The following is a 21,254-nucleotide window of genomic DNA, read 5'->3' as shown; positions in this document are numbered from 1 at the left end:
CCCTATACTGTGAAAAAATTTTTGAAACATACATTAGGACTTTACATTTATTCCTATGACACATTAACTTATTCAATGAGAATTATTTTTTGGGGGGTTCCCTATCAAAGAAAATCTTTTTCATTACCTTCTCTTTTAGACCTTTTTTCCTGCATTTATTTTATTCTTTTCCTCATTATGTGTGTGTATGTGTACAATTTCTCATGATGGATTTTAAGTTCATTGTGACAAAGGATGAAGGATTATGTGATATTTATTTTTTTCATCTCATTTAGCACCTACCTATGGGTGTTTAACAAACCTATGTTGAGTTAAATTAAACTATAACTATTCTAATATATAATAAAAATTTTGTTCCAATCCTAGATCCAACATTTACTTAGTTCTTTGATACCAGGCAAACCATTTAACCTTTGGTTCAAGTAAGACTTTGTTTTTACTTTCCTAGATGGGAGGGACTCTTATATTTGATTGAATGGTAACCAACACAATTTCACAAAGTTTTGTCATAGGTTAATGATTTTTCAGATGACCCTGGAAAGGTAGATTAATTAAATTAAAAAAAAATCTAAAGGCTTTGAAGGGAGCTACCAGGCCAATTTCAATCCATTAAGTTAATACTTAACATCTAGAGTTTTAATGTGATATAATTCTTTGCATTACTATATTATTTATTTCTTTTCAGTGTCCAAGACTTCAGTGAATTTTTGCTAACTACATTATTTTTAAAGAAATGAAATGGTTATATTTCCAATGAGTCATGCAAGAGACAATCACCAACCTCCTCCTCTCTGTCCTCCTACGCACCCTCATGGCTAAGAGTACAGACATATTTAGCAGAAAGATCCTTCATAAATCTACTCTCAAGAATTTTGAAACTAATCATGTGCCAAACTATCACCCATTTGAATTAAAAGTCACCATTATGAAAACCATAGACCAAGACTGAAAGGAAACAAACACTATATGCTATCTAGTTGCTTTGGTTTATAGTCTACATATGTGGCTCATTACTTTCCGTAACTCAATATGTTCACTCTTTTGGATTGGGTAATTAGATATTTCAGTTTTATTTTACCATCCTCCGAACTAAACATAAATCACTTGGAATGGAACATCATCATGACCCAGCTAACTGCTTCTTTGAAAAAAGGGAAACAAGCCTTCATGTTGCCTGGGTACTCATGTTTTTTTATATAAAATCTTTCTGTTGCATTTGGGTATTTATATTCCAGTGGGGGACATTATGCTTTGGCTATGCTATATTGCATTCACATTACAACTTAACTCAGGAAGGAAAAATTTGCTAAAGTATTTTTATGGTCCATTTTCCAAATGTGCTATTTATTCAATTCTAAAGGTATATTTATTGTGTCTTATTTTTCAAAAATCATAACAAATATCAATTTTAAATGTTTACATGTACAATAGTCATCAACCAGTTTATTTTGTAGCCTATTTTTAAAATCACTGATGTCAAGAGTCAATGAGTGCCCTGCCAACCATACAGTGTATAGAAAGGTGGAATATAACTCTCATCGTTTATTGCAGAGAGGAAAAAGAAAAACCATCTACAAATACATTACTTCAGAGATCTGTGATGGTGGCTAGGTGTGAGAATTTCTCTCACTGATACTTAAAAGCAGCATTAGAATTTCATGAACAAAAGATTGTATATAAAGTATAGAGTATGAAATAAATATACCACCACATCTTCTAGCGTATTCTGTATTTGAGGAGAGAAATGCCTTTGCAGAAGGTGAGAAATGAGCTGAATTTTGTGAGGTAAGATTTCTTTAATCAGAAAATTTTTATTAAGTGCTTTACATGTACTGAGTGCTGTTCTAGGCCCTTGAGATATAAAGAGAAAAAAGAATCCTTCATAAAAGAATATTCAACATTAAAATCACTAAGTACAGTGCCACATTGCCTCCCTCACTGTAAATGTTTTTGCACCTTGCACCTAATCACAAGATGTCACTTCGGTGCGTGGGAAGGAGTGTGGAGGATTAATGTAAAAAGGGAAAAATTCTCAAGAATTTTTTTCACTTATCAAGTGGGAATGTTGGAGGAACCAATGCAGATATTATTTTTGTCAGTCAGCCATAGTTGTATAATTTGCATCTACATATGCATTTATGAGCAGCTAACTGGCACAGTAGAGTACCAAGGCAGAAGTCAAGAAGACCTAATTTCAAATCTAACCCAGCTATAGGGACCTAGGCAAGGTATTTAAACCTTTTTGCCTCAATTGACTCCTCTGTAAAATGAGCTTGAGAAGAAAAGGCAAGCCACTCTAATATCTTTGCAAGGAAAATTCCAAAAATGGCCCTGAAGAATTGGGCATTACTGAAAATGACCAAATAACAACACATGAATATATGCATATATTTTATACCCACACAAATAACTTCATTCTCAAGAGGCATAAGAGAGAGTTTGAAGGCAATATGTCACTTCAAAAAGAATAATTGAGCTAAATGGAACCATAGGGATCATCTAATTCAATTTTAGATTATACTGGAAGAAACCAAAATCCCCGAGAGGGGAAATAACATCATCATCATCATCATCATGGTCATTAATTTATACACACTCTGGTCACATCTTTTAACCTCACGTTGTCCTGGGCAATACTCTGAGATTGCAAATTGCAAAGGAGACAGTCTACATTGTTTCCTTACAAGACATCACAACACCAATTAATTTACAGGTCCAGTCCCAAAGAAAATGCTTTCAGTATTGATTGATTAGATTACTTTTACTGGGAAGCCCTGCTAGACCTAGCAGAGGATGCTGACAATTAAGTGTGCATGGATATAATCTGCCGTTTGCTCCTTAAAATTCTTCACCTATCTATTTTCTAGTCTTTTTATACTTTTCCTCCTTTCCACTATTCTATGATCTAATAACATTAGTACTGGCCTTATTATTTTTTTAAATTTGTACAACCCATCTCTAGCATCCTTGCCTATGCATTAACTATCTCACATGCCCAGACTACTCTGCCCAATCTCTTCCACCTTTTTTGTTTTCCTGACTTCCTTTAAAATTCAGCTTAAATGTTTTCTTCTGTACTAGACCTTTACTGGTAATTCCCCACCACTCCCATTCAATGCTACAGCCTTCCTTCTGAAATTATTTTTCATTTCATGTCTATTTTGTATTTATTTATATGGCACCCTCTAATTAATGTGAGCTTGACAGCAAAAAAAAAAATTGTCCTCCCCACTTTCTTTGCACATCTGATATAGCACAGGGACTACCATTTAGTAAGCACTTAAACTCTTATTGACTAACTAGTAATTTTTATGTATGGATCAAACTTCAAAAACTACACCCAAGGCAACTGGCAAGAAACTATGGGAAGAAGGAACAAATACACCACCTTTTGGGGTAAAGGGAAAAATCAGAAACTGGGATGCTATTCAAGGTGATCATTTACTGAAAATGTCACCATTGAGGTTATACTCTCCGGAGAGTGGAATTGGAATTTCTGGTACCCTAATTCAAAAGGAAAATTAAAAAAATCTGAAAGGCAATAAGGCCCCTCAAAAAAAAAAAGCTGAAATAAAGCGGAGCTAATTCAATTTAATCCTATAGAGGAAGAAACTAAAGGCCCCAGCGAGGTAGAGTAACATTATCATCAACATCATCTGAGGATCATCATCATTATTATTATCATCATTATCATTATCATTATATTTTATGTGCTCATTCAATTCTTCCTGAAGTCCACCTTAAGCTGAAGTAGAGTCCAATGGAGTCCAAATCATAAACTCACAGGTTGTTATGCCTAGAATGGAGTTTAGAAATCTCCTTATGTAATGTCCTTATTTTACAGATAGAAATCTATCCAATATTAATATATGTTGTAGTTTAGGAAAAAAAAAAACTCTGTTTCTTTGTGTTTTTCCTTTCCTTCTGGCCTCATTTCTCTGTCAGTCCAGCAATTTGTCTAAGGTTTAATCATACTCTCATCTAGATGGACTTCTCCATTTCTGGAATGCCATTCCATCCCACCTGAAAACTTCCTTGGAAATGTGAAATTTAATGCCTCTCTATGACCTCAGAAGTAAACATCAATCAGATTTACCTGAATAAAACCTCTATAACACATGACATCATATTTACAGGGAGTTGCTCCAAAACTAGACCTGCTGAGATGACCTGCTACACAGAACCAAGATAGATTTAGGAATCCAAGGAAGAGCTGGATGTCACTACGCATCAAGTCCTGGAAGCCCCTCTCACAGAATTATTCTGCCACTACCTGGAGAGCATTATGTCTGAGCATCTCTGTAAATCTCCCTAGTTGTATCTCCTTTCTTTCCTTCCTTCTCTTTTTAGTCTCTGGGGGTTAAAGTTTCAATAGTATTTCCAGGTTTCCAAAATTCTAACACCATTTGAAGACATAAAGTCAGGGGCAGCGAAGTGGTTTAGTGGAGAGAGCCAGACATAGAGATACAAGGTCCTTGGTGCTAATTTGGCCTCAAACATATCCTGGCTGTGTGAACCTGGACAAGTAACTTCATCCCAGTTCTGCTTTGGAACCAATACTTAGTATCAGTTCTAAAAAAGAAGTTAAAGGTCTAAAAAAAGAAGATATGAAAGTAGAGGAATATAGAAATTGCCCCAATTTTGAATTTGAAAGTATCAACAACCCAAGTCCCAATGTAGGGTCAATTAGTTGTCCTAATCTCTCTCATTTGTGATCGATTCTTCATGGTTTCCACTTAAGTATCTTCAATTAAAGAATATAGATTTTTTAAAATTTCTCTTGAGCTTCAAAAAAGCTGGTGTGCTTCAGTAAAGAATAGAGGGCTAACTTTCAGAACATGTATTCCAGTCCCACTTTTGGCATGTACTAGCTGTGTGACCCTTTTTAGTCTTTTAATAGCTCATTGCCTCAAGCAATTCTCTGATATTATAAGTTGCAGAGGAGATAGACTGCCTTGTTTCCTGACAGTGAAATCCTTGGCTTCTTCCTCCTTGATTTCTGGACTGAATAATCTAAGTTAGGGAAGGCTGTCCAGTAGCCTCTTCCAGAGGGAGCAGGGTCTGGGTCTTAGGGGTGTTCACTTTGGAAGGCTTGCAAAACCATAACCACTTCAGCCTTCTCTCTTCCATCACGAGAAATTTGAGGATAATATTTGGAGCTGAGAAGACCAGCTCACTAAGGCTGTCTCAAACTGTGCTTCCTTCTCTAAACCTAGACCAGACTAGAGAGTATGGATCCCCCTTAGTGGCTCCTTCATTTTGCCCAGGTGATATCATCAGGCAGCCCCAGAGTCTGAACAGCACAAATGCTATCTCTGCTTCTTGTTCTCTCTTCCCATTCTAACATGGTTTTCCTTTTAAAGATCTACATAACCCTCTTCTTAAGAGGAGTGAAAGTGCCATCCAAGGACTAAATCCCTCAATATGTCAAATTTGCCACCTTGTCCTGCTTCCTCCTTTGATTGATAATTTTCTTTTTAAATATACATTATTAAGAAAGTACACTTAATGAGCACTTAATTATACTCAGTACTATACTGAATCCTGTACAGAAATTATGATGATATGTTTCCTTCCCTATGAGAGTATTCAATCCAAACAATCAAAATCCGTGTGAAACGTTGTGGAGAATCTATGGCTATTAGCTGTTGAGTATTCAACAAACAGATAAATTTATTTGTCCAGTTTTACTTTCACATCTGTGCCAAGTCCAAGAGATGAAACAATGCAAAGTAAACCACCCCTCCCTAGGGTGGCTAATGCCACTTACCCAAATGACTCAAGATAAAATTTCCAATTGAGTCTTTTAATTTCTTTTGTTAAGATGAAAGGCATGGAAAGTATTTTGCAAAGCTTAAGGCATCACATAAATATTGGCTATCATCATTGTTATTAAACTGGGGAGGTATGCCAAGAGAAAAGTTTTATATATTGGTAAATCTTACATAGTAAACGTCAAGATTCCTCTGTTAAAGTAAACCTCTAATATTGCTTTTTCTAAAGAGGGTCTAAATATGGGTTCTCCAAAGCTAACCCAATAGAATTGGAGTGGCACATGCCATCAATCTGGGAAAATATTGCACATGTGGAAACATGTGTTCTAAGGACCAGTAGGTTAGCTGATTCATTCCAAAATTCTCAAAATGTTTTTAGAATTATTATATTATTATTATTTTTTCCAGTCACAACAATGAATAAAAATCAGTCAAACCAACTTGGAATGAGAGGGACTATAGTATTTGTTTTGTATTAATTATTTGCAAAATTGAACTAAATGCTAATAAAGATGTTCTTATTGCAAGTTGGGTCATATTTCTCGGAATAATTTTATATATCATATCGATGGCTCTATTTTTTTCTAAATATTCCCAGAGGATAAGAGATAATGAAACTGAAAGTTCGGGCTGAGGGAGAACAGTGAATTGTAAAAATGCCCTTTCAGAAAGACTGTTCCCACAAGGCTCATAGCAAATGGTCAAAGTAATAATCTAAAATAGCTAATAATGATGATAATTAACCTGAATTTAGCACAAAGGACATATAACTATTGAAAACCATGAAAGCTTACCTAGATGAATAGCATGGGTTTGAACATTATATTATATATTTAAAGTTATTCAGGTTGTCTTCATTTAAAATTCTAATGTGGTCCATCCTCTGGAAAAGCTCTGCCAAGGATAAGGTCACCTTTAATTTACTGTAAAGTATATTGAACATATGCCCTTTGAAAATTCACTACACGAAAGCATAAAATCTTCATTAAATCTCCGCACCCTTTGTAAGCAACATGAGGAATATCACAACTTACAAGAGTTAGAAGAAAAATCAGTTGACAAGGAGCTAAAGATAACTTGTCTATTCCTCCATAGGAGAAGTGAAATAGATATTTTTGGAAATCTATTTTGAGGGAAGAATTGGGCTATGAACATAGTCCAAAGCTACCTACTTGAGCAGTGGTGGGTGGGAAGGGGTATACACAGTTTACTTTTGTCTAAATTATCTAGATTGGGTGACTTGATTTACGGGTTATGCTATTTTAGGGTAATGGAGTGTAAGTGATAGATTTATGGCTTCTTTGTGTTGAGAATTTCACAACTGGCTAGATCTTAAAAGGTACATTCTGGGAAATCTCCAGAGACACTGAAAGGCTATGTGATCCATTTACAAAGTAACTCTCATGGGCAGATAAAAGTACAGGTCTTTTTGCCCTCTAAGCTCAGCATCAATGATGCCCCATAGAAAGATAGATGGATAGTGAAAGAGAGAGAGAGAGAGAGAGAGAGAGAGAGAGAGAGAGAGAGAGAGAGAGAGAGAGAGAGAAAGTGGCGGTAGATCTAAATATATAGGCATATATGCCTGTCATTTATGCATGCATATGTGAAACAAATATATCTGTATATTAGAGCATATATGTGTTTATATATCTGAATATACACAATAGCTTATATACACATTTCCCTATTTTAATTCATGCTGAAGAAGTCATTGCAGGGAACAGTATGAAATTATTTTCAGCTGTCCAGAATTAGTATGTGTGTATAATTTTAGAGTCTTAATGAGTTTCTTGGGGAACTTACAGGTTGTGTATTGACCACACTCACACAGCTTGTACATATTGGAGTCTTAAATTCATATTGGCCCTCTATCTACTATGTGCCTGGAAGGTTATAAGCACTTTATAAATGTATATTAGTTAACTAACTACATTTTCAATGGATTTTCATTCCATCTAATTTAAAAGCTTTGTGGTATCTAAACTCAAGGAATTATCTGTATTATTTTTTTCCAATTTAGAATTTCAGAAATCATTGCAGGGTACATATAACTCTACCTTCTTCCAGATCATAAGAGCAAATAAGTGTACTTAGAGCTAGTAAAAGGCTTAATAGCCATCTAACTTTATCCTTTCATTTTAAAAATTAAGAAACTAAGGCTTAAAGAGGTTAAGAGCTTAAGAGCTTTTGCCTTATTAAAAGTATGGGTTAAGTATTTTTCATTGTTCGGCAAGGAGTTTACAACTTTATCTTCCCCTAAGGCATGCTTAAGTATGGTGAAGTAGAGTTCTCACATTCCTGATCAAGTACCTTCACTGCCCAAATGGGGAATGGTCCCAATGGGGAATTGGTCTTAACCAAATCTTATGAAGTAGGGTCTGAGAATTTTTAAGGTTCACTCATTCTACTGTAAAGTGTTCAGAAATTGATCCAGTGTCTATGTTTTATTCTCATAGCAGAATTCTGATCTTCCATTCATCTGGGAACTTCAAGGTGACTGTGGTTCCTTGAAGTTTTTGCCAATAGAATATAAACTATGGCAAGTCCTTCCAAGCAAGGAAATTTTAAGTCTGATCAAAAGATGACAGGTCATCTGAGGACCAACTTGATTGAAATGGAAAGTTCTTTAGCTGAAAGTGGACCAACTGGTTATGAATGCTTTAGGCAGCCACCACTCAAAAATTATCTACTAATGTTATAGAAGAGAGGGGTGGCTAGGTAACACAGTTTTCTATTCAGAGTTCCAAGTCTGGAGTTGGGAGGTTCTGAGTTCAAAACTTGATTCAGACATTTCCTATCTATTTGACCCTGGGAAAGTCACATAGCCCTAATTGCCTAACCCTTCTCACTTTTTTTTTTCCTGAGAACTAATACTGACAGAAGGTATGGGTTTAAAATAAGTAAATAAATAATTTTTAAAAATAAAGTCTTGGAGGATTACAAACTGGATGATTTAGAGGGTACATGGCCATGTATCTTTTGAAATAATGAGTTAAACATAATTTCAACTCATTTGTATAAACAGATTATTTAATTTTTAAATTTTTGCTTAGATGTTTATGCATTTTGATTCTATGTACCCTTTTTAATTCGCAGGTGTCCTGAAGAATAGAGTAAAAGAGGCATGTTTTGGTTATTGAAATCCTTTTTGATGAGGATTCAATGAGCCTAATTTTTCCATAGCATAAGGCACCCTCTATGGCAAGTAGAACAATTTAAGACCCATAAAAATTGTTTTAAGCCTCTCAAGATTTATTTAATATACAGACTCACTATTGTGTCATTTAAAGAGCTCAAAGAAGTAACATAGCTTTCAAAAAATTTCTAATAAACTCTTTTTAGACACTAACTCAAAAACCTTCACATAAGGCACTCAGCAATATGCCAGTGTTGTCAAAGAGCTAGCATTACCTAATAGAAGGTGCAAGTAGTTGATTCAGTAAGATTGGATATGTCACATGATAAGTTCAAAGGGATAAAGTCATATCTTCCAAGGAAGTTATTTTTAGAGTAAGATCTCATAAGAGTTCACATAAAAATAGTAAGAATTGAATCACTTTTCAACCAGTGGAAAATTGTTTCTTTTTTATAAACTGCCTCTATGCATTTTTTTTTTTGAGAAAGGAAAATGTCTACTTTAATTTTGTGTTGTATACATTGGTAGACTGGTGTGTCATGTAGAATTATGTCCATCACATTCCATGTCAGCAAGGGAAATATTCTCTGCTTTTCTTGGATAGCTAGATAGTGAAGAAGTTATGCCACAACCTTAATATCGATATTACAATAATAAAAATAATGATAATAATCATTTAATGCCATTATTTCTGTCATAATTTACTTTTCAAAGCATTTTCACATTTGATTTTCACCAGAACTATTAGGAGAGATAGGCCTGTGGGTTATGTCCTACAAAATGTTTCATCTGAGTTCATATGTGGTAGAAACTATTATCATTTTGGAAACAATATTACATCTACTTTGAGATAATGAAATAGAAACTCGATAAAAAAATGATCAAGGTCACAAAATAATTAAACCCGCATCCACTTTCCAAACTCAGTCCTATGATTTCTCTATTAAGCCATGACAGAATGTGAGGATCTAAATATTGATAATTAGTTAAATTTTTTTAAACTACAATTCCCTTTTAAACATGATTATCTTTTACTCAGAACCATAACTACATGGCGGCAGTTGGGAATATTTTTTCACTTAGGGATTTTTGAGACCCAAAGAAGTTCTCATCTTTCTCTTTCCATAATTATTTTACATATTCCATGATGATTCTAGACATAATATACATCTCTAAGTTGTCTCTAGATTAATAAAGGATTTACTTGTCACAAAATTTCTGTTCATAATTCTGCAATATTTATGCTTTTCACTTTATTTAAAAAAAAAGCAACTCATGTTAACACAAGGATTCCAAAAGTCTTAGGGACCAAGATCCAAAGGTCATATTGTCAGGTCAGGGCTACTGATGTCTCAGTGCACTGAAACTTTTAGGATATTCTGTTTAAATACAAGTTATGCTTTAAAAGAATAAAAATAACAAGGTATTGAAGTCTAAAACTGTGCTAACATTTTTGAGATATGCTATAAAGTACTTTTAGGTTTTCAAATCAATTTACATACATTATTTTTTCTTTGATGCCCTGGAAATGCTATGAGGTACATGCTCAGTCTCTCCATTTTACAGATGAGGAAACTGAGTCTGAGAGGAATTAAGGAAATATCTAAAGTAAAAATGGTATCCAGGTCTCCATGACTCCAATACTATCTATAGCATGAGAGTTAGCTGCTTGTATTCCATACAGAATTTATTACTCAGCATTGATGTTCTAGCAATCAACTGTCTATTCATTGAATGAAACTGGTTTAATTTAGGAAAATTTAGGAGAACCTTCTTCAGGTCACTGAGTTGTACTTTAAGGAAATAAGTAAGCATTTTACTGGTTTGATAGTGCTAAGGTAGATTCAACTTTAAAACTCAAGATAAGTTGACTTTAAAATGTAATTTTAATGGCTTCATTAGGCTACAATGTAATGCTAATTTCTAAGGAAGTTTAGGACTTTGTAGAGTGAATACAAATGAGAGTTGGGAGATATGAATACCATACCATGATGATCATTACAAATAATTTACAACATCATCTAAAATCATTATGTGAGGTTCAGAGAAATTCAGTTACCAATTCACCAATTACCAATACCAATAGTCACAAAGACAATAAAACAAAATTTGAACATAGACATGACTAACTCAGAGCAATTAGAAGAGTGCTTAGAGTGCTGAGCATGGAGTCAGGAAGAATTCAAACCCAGGCACTTGGCTATATGGCCCTAGGCAAGTCACCTAACCTTGTGGGCTTGAGTTGTCTCATCTGTAAAATGGGCTAGAAAATCTTAGAGTATCTTAGCCAAGAAAACCCCAAATGAAGCCAAGAAGAGTCAGACACAACTGAAAATGACTAAACAACAACTAATTACTCATTCTTTATCTATCCTATTCACCACTATTCTAAGTTGTCTTTTATTAGTTCATTAGCATATACTCTAGATAATGTCAAGGACCATGACTCAACAATGAGTCTATGTCTCAGAGGTAGGCTGGGTTTTATTTGATGCCTTGTCTTAATTTGACGATACTAGAGGGAGATGCTGATTGGTCATAAATAAGGAGTTCTACAGCTTCTTGGCATAATCGTTCTCTTCTTTGCCTATAAAAGCAGCACAGTTTGCAAGGAATGGCATCCAGGGCTCTGGAAATACTGCTCTTTGCAACCAGTAGTTTGATTGCAGGTTCCCCTTATGCCTAATGTTATCAGTGCATCTATGTTCAGAGAAGCTTTCTTTTTATACACAACTAGAGCTCCCACCTGAGCCTAAAATCAAACTAAAGATTCTAATCTACGTTTAAAAGATGAAACCTTTTTTTTAAAGTTCCAAAGACTTTTAAAAAATCTTGGTAAATCGTCATAGAATGTCATAATGGGAAAGTAATTTGATCATCCAGCCTAAGCCATTTTATTTTCTCATATGAGAAATTTCCTACCTAGGAAATTACCCACAATCAATATAGATCATTCAAGGCATAGCTACAACAAAATCTAGGTCTCTCATCTACTAGACCTGGGTTTTTTCTGCTATATTAGAAGATATTTGAACATCTTCTGCTAGGTAGCAGTTCTCTCCAAGTCAGGTAAGTAAAAAGGGCACAGCAATGAGAGGGAAGATCATCTGGGAAGAGACTCAAGCAAAGATTACAGGGTACTTGTCTGTTATCACATCAAGATTACTGACGTCTCTTTTTTTCCTTTGTTTGTTTTTAATTTGTGTTATACTTCAGCATTAGATTTCTTTTCAATGTGCTGCTTATAGATTTCTGGTTTCATATTCCATTAACTTTCATTTTCAAGAATGAATATCAATAAAGATTTGACTTCCAGGAGCTTTTTTTTTTTTTAAGTGACTATTTTGCTGTGATCATTTTCACACCAGGCAACAATGTGAAGCTCCAGAATGACTAATAGAAGATTTGAAAGGAACAAGTTGCTTTCATTTGGAAATGAATGCACTCATGTGTTCTTTATCCAAGGACTTGTGCAGCAATATTCACGTGGGCAGATTAGGAAATGCTTATAAAACTGAAGTAGCAGTTGAGCCTCTCTTTGTACTGTAGCTCGATGGGAAAAGCTCATAGACCAAAAAAAGAGAAAAGCCACATGTCTATTTGAGTTGTCACAAGCACACTGGCCATCTGTAAAAATGTTAATCTCTTGAAATGAGTGCAGAGAAGTAGGAATGATTTCAATTCTTTGAAATATATCTATCAAAACCATAAATGCTGAATCTCAGAGCAGGTGACTAAATTGAAATGTTCTTTGGTTCTTCACTAAAATAAAAAAAAATAAAGCTGCTTTTTAAATATACTGTTGGGATTTGTATGAATCTAATCTAAAAGAAGTAGGATCATCTTTAAAAAGCCTAGAGAACAAATTCCAATAAACAGGATGACATGTACAAACAGACATATACATCCAAAGTCAAATAGTCATCATTTTTTAAAATTTGTTTTCAGATCACATTACTCATGACATAGACTGTATTTTCCTAAGTACAGATTGGGAATTTAACTGAAAAAAATGTTGTTTCATTAGGATGAGAGATTAAAGCTATGAGACTTCAGAGAGGGCATTTAGTCCACCACCATCATTTTTCCAAATAAAAACCTGAGGCTCAGAGGGGCTAAGGACACATATGTATTAAGTTTGGTTGTGATGTCAAGCCCTTTGACTTCAAATCCAAGACTCTCCACTGTGATACGCTTCCTCCATAGTCTTGTGTATTTTTTTCACCATCACAATTAGGTCTATTTGAATGTCATCTTGTACATTTTTTAAAAGCACCACCTCCCTCATGTTTTTGTCTTATAGATACTATGTATTTCTTGATGACAGACTAAAAGGTTATTATGCTATGGAAAAAAATCTCACTCATAATCTGTTGGTCTTAAGTTATCCTTTCTTAACTGGCTCCCACAGAAAGAAGAGGAGAAGATTCTAGAGTCAGTAGCTGCTTGTGCTTTTCAAAAGAGGATTTTTACAACTGGAAATGGTTCTTAACATCCTGCCTGACAGTTGAAGCATCCTATATACACTCCAAGGGGATCTTTCTCCTGATTCCTGAAAGATCCTGGGCTCACCTAACTGACCAAGTACATACTCTCAAACTGTAACCTAAAAGGATGTCTTGGGATGTATGATAATGCCCTTGCATACAGGAAAAAGCGATTCTGATGTTGACTCAACTTTTCCAATTATTGAATTTGACATTTTTTCTGGATACTGTTGAGTATGTGAGGCAAACACTACAGAATTATAATCCAGCATTAGTCTAAAAATAATGTCTAAAGAATATTTGTTACCTTGAAGGAATAAGAATAAGCATTTTTAAGCACTTTGGTACTATGTGCCAGACATTATGCTAAGTACAATTATTATCCTTATTTGACAGTTGAGAACCTTGAGGCAGAGATTTAAGTGACTTGCCCAAGATCACACAGCTAGTAAGTGAAGCTAAATTTGAATTCAAGTTTTCCCAACTTCAGGTCCAGCACTCAGTTAATTCTCAATTCAATAAAAAGAATCTTAGAATTGGGGCCAATGGTAGAGTTCATAACCCAGCCATGCCAGTAATCACTGGTGTGATCTCAAGAGAGACATTTACCTTGTTTGTAACATTTTTTCCTAATCTGTAAAAATTAAAATGATGTAGGATTCAATGACCTCTAAGATATCTTCCACCTCTAAACCTATAATTCCATGACCATCTTTGATGCTTAGTTTCTTCAACTGTAAAGTGAAAATAGTGGTCTAAATGATCTCTAAAATGCCACATAGCTCTAAATCTTTGCTTTTTTTATAATGCTAAATATGCAGAGATGGAATGACTTGGCACTGGGGAGAAGCATAGTATCAGACTTCTAAGTAAATATTTAAGAGCATCTTTGAGAATGTGGCTTGACTTAATTTTAATTATATTTATTCACTGAAATATGTAATAGTAACTATTCTCAACTGCATATAAGTGGAAGAATTACAAATGTGGTTTGACTTCAACTATATTTATTCTCTTAACTATAAAATAATCATTATTTCCAAATGCATATAAGATAAAGAATTATAGAGTTGTATTTAGAAGATTGGATTCATCTCTGACCTCAGAGTAACAGCCATTCCTTCTCTAAGCCTCAGCTATCTCATCAGTAAAATGAAGATGCTGGACTGAGTAATCTCTACTATTCTATGATTCTGTGACCACTTTGAAATATTGATAAAATAAATTCAAGAAGAAAAAAATTAGCATGTCAAATATGTATTGGAAATATTGAATGAGGCAGATATATATGTGTGTGTGTGTATGCATAGCTGCCCATATTAAATCACATTTCTACATATAAACACATATAACATACCTATATTAATATTATATATACTTATATAGGTAGATTCTCCTAAGTTCTCAAGAAAATAAAAGTTTACGCTATTAATCTAAAGTAGATATCATGAGACTTTTCAATGTTAAAAAAGTAAAATATATTTTCAAAATCTAGGCAGCTACATAAAAGATATCTTGGTGAAGGAGAAATTATTTGACTGATTATTTTTATAAATAAAAAAAGGAAAAAGCTTAGTGACAAAAGAGAAAATTAATATGTGGGTCTAAATAGATGTGTATGTACATGCAAAATAAAGTATGCACAGTGCACAGAGTATAAAACCACTGAATTAATTACCTATGTGCAAAACAAAGATTTCACTAGATAGAGTATTTGTGATTCATCAGTGTACCATTTATTATACCAAAGCCTGTTTTTATGTTTTACACACAATTGGTGATCATTTGCTGATTGATTAATTGGTTGGTTAGTGAGATGGAAGATTATTTTTTCTAACTGAGGCCAACTAAGGATTTATCTACCTCCTAAATGCACCCAGGGACCAGGTCATCACAGGGAGGTATGCACTCAGCATTCTTTTTGCATTGGGTAGGTCATCTACATGCAAAGTGGGTAACATAGATGGATTTTTTTTCCCTTTCTGCTACTAGGATTTATCACTCACAATCTTTCAAAGGTCACACACTAAGGAAGCTTAGTATAGAGCTTAAAACAAAGATCAGGTCCACCCTCTGACAAAATCCCAGGTATATGACCCTGGACAAGTCATTAAAACTCAGCCTCCCAGGAAACTCTAGGAATGTGATATATAGAACAGCTGATGATTTCCATTGATCAAGGGAATTTCTTCAATGAGAAGTTGTCTACACAGCAAGATTCTGGCCATAACTAATTACATAAATAAACAAACACATAAACAAATAAACAAATGATCAAACAAATAAATGAAAGAATTAATAGATTAAATAAATAAACAAATAGACAGAAAGGTATGTAAATAAATGAATGAATGTTAAGTAGCAAGACACAGAGTAATCATGGACTCTGACTCAATCAGTCCAGTGATGCACAAAATCAAATTACCAGATAGAAAATAGAGATTTGATAAAAGATATGGCCCGTGTTATGAGCTTTGCTTATTTTCTTTTGTTCTCCTCTCCCTGTAAGTAATCACAATGAAGACAAATGGAATAAGATAATAACAAAACCAAACTGTCCACAACCAGTGATAATCCATTCCACAATGTTAAAATCATGTTATGTTCAGCTTATTTGAACCTGCCACTGACTCAAATAGATTAAAGAGATATAAAGAAGCCAACCTTAATTGTACTTGTGTGGGCTCCAGGATATTCCTTTTCTTCCAGTGTTGACCATCTCTGTACAAACTTGGACACAAGGGAATCTTCATAGTCAACAATCTGAAATCCTGAGACATTTGCTCCTCCAAACTGAATTTTTGATAAATCTCCATCGGTAAATCCCTGGTCAGAGAACAGATCAAATCAGTTTAATCACTCTAGACAAAGCACAGAAGTCAAAATTTATTCAGTCATGTCTTACTTGCAGTGGCAAAAAAGACATTTTTCATGGTGCAGTCAATACAGATACTACTAATAAATCAGATAGTTACTCATGGTGATTTTACTGAAACTCAGTTACCCTTTTCTCCCTTGGCTTCCCTGACAACATTCTCTACTGGTTATCTGCCTAACTACCTCAGAGCTCCTATGCAATGTTCTTTGCCAAATCCTCATCCATCTCTCCAAAGACATGGTCCTGGAACTTCTTCTGAATTCTCTCAACACTCTTTCCCTTGATGATCTCATATACTCCTAAAAGTTCATTTATCATCCCAATGCAAATGATTTCAAAATCTATATATTAAATCACTAGTTGATTAGTGAACATTTTCACTTGAATTTTCCATACACCTCTCAAGTTCTTTATGTTAAAACAGAACTGATTATCTCTAAACACCTCATTCCTTTTAAGACTATTCTCTAAACCTTCTGGTTGGGACACCATCATCCCTCTAGTCTCTTAGATTTATAATCACGGCATGATCCTAAACTTTTCTCTCTCACTTTTGTCCTCCAAATCAAACCATTTGACAATTTCTGTTAAGTCTATTTCCACAATCTCTCTTCCCTTGATTGCTAGCTCTCCATTTATAAGGCTGATGCCCTAGTTTATACCTCTCACTTGAATTATTTTAATAGCTCTCTAATTGTTCTTGTGCTTTCAATTCCTCAGTTCTCCAATGAATTAAACACAAAATGACCCAGATAATCTTTTTTAACTGAAATTCTGCCAATGTCATTACTTTCCTCAAAAATATTCAATCATTTTCCATTGTTTTTAGCATAAAATATGAACTCAAGCTGATATTCAGGCATCCCTCTAGTTTCATAGTTTAGAACCTTGTATCCCCACAGTAGGATACAAACTCCTCAAGAGAAGGAACTATTTTTGTTTGTTTTCTTCATATCTGAAGTGCTTTTCATAATGTCTAAGACAAATGGTAGGAACTTAATAAACTTAAGTTGAGTTGGATTGAATAAGATGTACTTATGGGAGAAAATACAATTTGTCATTTTTAATAGTCAATATAAGCATAGCTTGATAAAGGACTAGGCAAAGAAATGAACAATGATTACTTAACTGGTATTCAGCTATAATCATACTACTACTCAGGATATGAAATATCTGATTATTTTATTAGAGAAAATTTTTTTATCAAGATTCAATATCTTTACTGGTTCTGTTGTAATATCTGTCCTTGGATTGGTAAGATTGGTCTGAATTTACAGAGACTTCTGAGATTTAAAGGGTTTTTTTTTGCCCTTCCACTGAGGCAAGGAAACATCACAATCTCCAGATTGTAGGAGACCATGCAGGTCCAGTCCATTCTTGGCCCCTTTAGGGGAGATGTTACTTATTATATTTGTTACTTGGTAGCTAATGAATACTTATAACTATTTTGAATCTTCACATATATGATGGAAATAAAGTATTATTAGTATAGTAATGAGGATAAATGATCAATTTTAGAAAATGAGGAAGAGAGAAACAGTTAAGTCAAAGTAATTATGTTTTTTAGGACAAGGAAATTGTTATTGTTAAATATAAATAGTTTTGTTAAATGAATATTCAATCAATAAAGAGATAATTTATTAAATGCCTACAATGTACTAATGTTGTGCTAGGTACAGTGGTAGGAGTTCAAAGGGGGGAGAATGCATAGATAAAGAAAACATGGTACCTGGCTTCTTTGATTATTAATTATTCATATCTTCCAAATACTTTTTTCACATTTCTTGCATTATTTATATAACCAGAGGGAAATGATTAGTGATTTGATATGAGATATGTGATATGTGATATGTGATATGATAGTGATAGTGATATAAAAGCAAATGATTTTGTAGATTTGAAAAACCAGATATGATGAAAATAGTTTTTTAATATTATTGATTTGTTTTAGACACATTCTGCATTCAAAAATATCTCTTCAATAGAATGTTTACTTCTACTTAAATAACTAGAATTAATAAATTCACCTACCAGATTCGCAATGATGTAATGGTACCCTTTAACATGTTTTCCAATGGTAATAACCTGCCAAAGAGAAACAAATATTATTCCTTAATAAATGTTCTGTCAATTTAATTTGTGATGACTGATACCAGTCATTAGGAAAAAATCAAATATTAAATTTAATATGTCCTTTGGTGAAATTGTTTTAGTGACAGCATGAAAAACAACCACTGTAGAATATTAAAAATAGCCATGAATTTATACTTAGAGGAACTGGGTTCAAATCACAGCTCTCACATTTATCATATATGTGACATTGGAAAAGTCATTTTTGCATTTGGGGGACTCTCTTCATTTCTAAAACTAGGAGGATGATCTAGATAGGATCCCTTCCATCTGTAATGATGGATCTTTTGGACTTCCACAGGACTCTCAAGTCAACAGCTCCTTGAGTTAAATACAGTAGATTTTCAGGCTCCATAGTTGCCTTTATATAAGTTGGAATATATACTTGTTACTTGTTTTTTTTCCCCATAATCTCTTTGATCCTTCAGTACTTTGTGACATAAAAAGAGGCAGATATTTATGTGTCCTTTTAGGTCACCTAAAATTCACACAATAGAACATTTTAAGACATTTATATGAAACTAAAAGTGTTCATAAAAATTTATAGACTTCCTTCTTAATCTCTGACCTTTCTTAAATGCATAAATTCATTTGCATAAAATGTCACATGACAATCTCTATCTAATTTTCCAGATTCAGAGTGTTTGTCAATGTCAATGTCAGAGTGTTTGTCAATCAAAATTAGATACCCCTGTGCACCTTCAAAACTACATGGTTGAATTTGTGGGAAGAGCTGTCGGCATAGGAAGATGAACTTTCGTACTATAATATTGCCTGGGCACTGATGTGTTCATGTCCAGCATGTGTCAGAAACTGTTCTTGAACTGTATCTTCCAAACTCCAAAGCTCATCCTCACCTTAGTCTATTTTTTTTGCAATTTAAAAAGTTAATTCCTGAAAAAACTCCTTTGATAGAAGTAATTCAAGTGTTATTCTTCCCATTTTGCAGATGAGAAAGCTAAGGCTTCTAAGAGTTAAATCACTTGTTCCCTGTCACACAGTTTTGTGCAAAAACCTAGGCTCAAACCCAATGTTCTTTATATTGATAGCATGTTGCTGATTAACTGTGAAATGTCAGAGCTGTGATCAAATAAGAAAGCAAATACCTCAGATGCAGTCAAAAGTTTTGCCTTGATGAGCCAAGGAGTAATATTTGAACAAATAAATAGAACAATATATTAAGGAAAGCACTGGATTAGGTAAGCAATGTTCCATAAAGACGATGCCACTAAACAGTAATTCTGATCACAAGAAATGATTGCAGAAGGGAAAGCATCTTTCAGTAAAAATGTGGCTTTTATTCATCTTAAGAAACAGAAGATTCAGTAATAGCTAACATTTACATAGCCCTTTAAAGATTACAAAGTTGTTTTTTTTTTGTATATGTTCAGTCATTTGATCCTCACAATAACCCGCTGTGAGGTGGGTACTATTATCCCCATTTTTCAATGATGAAAATGGATCAGAGAAAAATTGCATGATTTGTCCAGGGTCAAATAGCTAGTCAATACTCATCTTTTCCTGAGATAGCTTTGCAAAATTCAGTCTTTTCATTCATTTTAGCATTTCTCTCTTTCACAATACTAGAGGTACATTCTCAGATCTTCTTAACTTGAAGTCCAGCACTCTACCCACTGCACCATATCATTGCCTTGACATATAGTATGGTTAGCATAGCTCTTAAATGGTTGAATCTGGGGTCAGCTAGTCCTACATCCATCTTCTGCTTTTGACAAATACCCATTATTTAACCCTGGACAAGTCACTTAACTCGTCAGAGTGCCAGGCAATACTCTTAAGTCTGTAGCTTATAAAAGATGCCGATGTTCACTGGCAGAAGGCTTCCTCATCTAGGAGTTTCCTGTACCACTGAAATTACATGGCCAGGTTTTCTTTCTATCTCCTCTCCTACTTAATGAAAATGCTGCACCACTGATGGGAAAACGAAGAAGTGCCAGAATGTAGAAGATCAAACTGTAAGTGTCCGTATAGAGGGGCGAGCATGAAACTAAGGGGACATGACCTGACCTTCTCATACTGAGATTTGCTAACTATGCCTATGGAGTCTTAAGAAACTCAAAGAATCAAATCTTTCTTTCTGAGCAATGAGATAAGGCACAAGGTTAATGAGGAGACTCCATTTTAGTGTCTATCAGGAAAAAAATAATGGCACCACAAGAACTGATTTTCATTGGCATTTCTTCAGCTTCTAACAATTAGTAGCATTATACTAGCAAGAGATGTTACAGCGTAGGATGGTTTAAAGCTTAAATAGAGCCAAGATTTTAGATCTGGAAGGGATTTCTGAGGTCATTTTGTCACTCACTCACCCAACCACCCCCATTTTATAGATGAGGAAAGTGAAGGATACCGTGATAAAGACATTTGTCCAAAAATGTAAGGTGTGGGAGTTCAGAACCAGATGCAAAGTAGAAGCTTCTGACACAGAATCCAGAGCTATTTTCACTGCTCCATAATTATTCATTTGGATTAAGTAGGATTTCGTTTCGAAACCAGCCTCTGACATTTATAAATTATATTACCATGAGCAATTCATTTAATCCCAAACATCCTCAGTTTTCTCATATATAAATAGGTATAATAATAGCACCTATATACAAGGCTCTTTTTAGGATCAAATGAGGTAATGCATGTAAATCATTTCATAAACCTTAAAGTGTTATATAAATGAGAATAATAATAATAATAATTTCTCTTGCCTACAACCTACATAAACTCAAGCAGATTATTATATCTAACAAATGAACTGATAGCAACAATGTACCATGCTTTCATATGAAAAAAATTATATTCCTTACCTTTCCCCACCTACAGGGAATTTTTGTATT

General features: G+C 34.2%; 1 protein-coding gene across 8 annotated transcripts in view; it reads right to left on the bottom strand.

Annotated features, from left to right (window-relative positions):
• GRIA2 (glutamate ionotropic receptor AMPA type subunit 2) overlaps positions 1-21,254 on the bottom strand; it is a 178,232-nt gene that overhangs the window by 52,754 nt on the left and 104,224 nt on the right. For all 8 annotated transcript variants that reach the window (XR_008912922.1, XR_008912921.1, XM_001375094.5 and 5 more), the window contains exons 5-6: positions 18,307-18,360; positions 16,062-16,223 (exon numbers count right to left, since the gene is read on the bottom strand). Coding sequence is in view for 6 of the 8 variants with exons in the window: in XM_001375094.5 (XP_001375131.2) it covers positions 16,062-16,223; positions 18,307-18,360 (216 nt within the window). In the remaining 2 variants the exon portion in view is untranslated. The remainder of the gene's footprint in view (positions 1-16,061; positions 16,224-18,306; positions 18,361-21,254) is intronic.

The sequence above is a fragment of the Monodelphis domestica genome, chromosome 6 (assembly GCF_027887165.1).
Source record: "Monodelphis domestica isolate mMonDom1 chromosome 6, mMonDom1.pri, whole genome shotgun sequence".
Taxonomy (NCBI): Eukaryota; Metazoa; Chordata; class Mammalia; order Didelphimorphia; family Didelphidae; genus Monodelphis; species Monodelphis domestica.
This window is presented reverse-complemented; position numbering and strand designations above follow the sequence as displayed.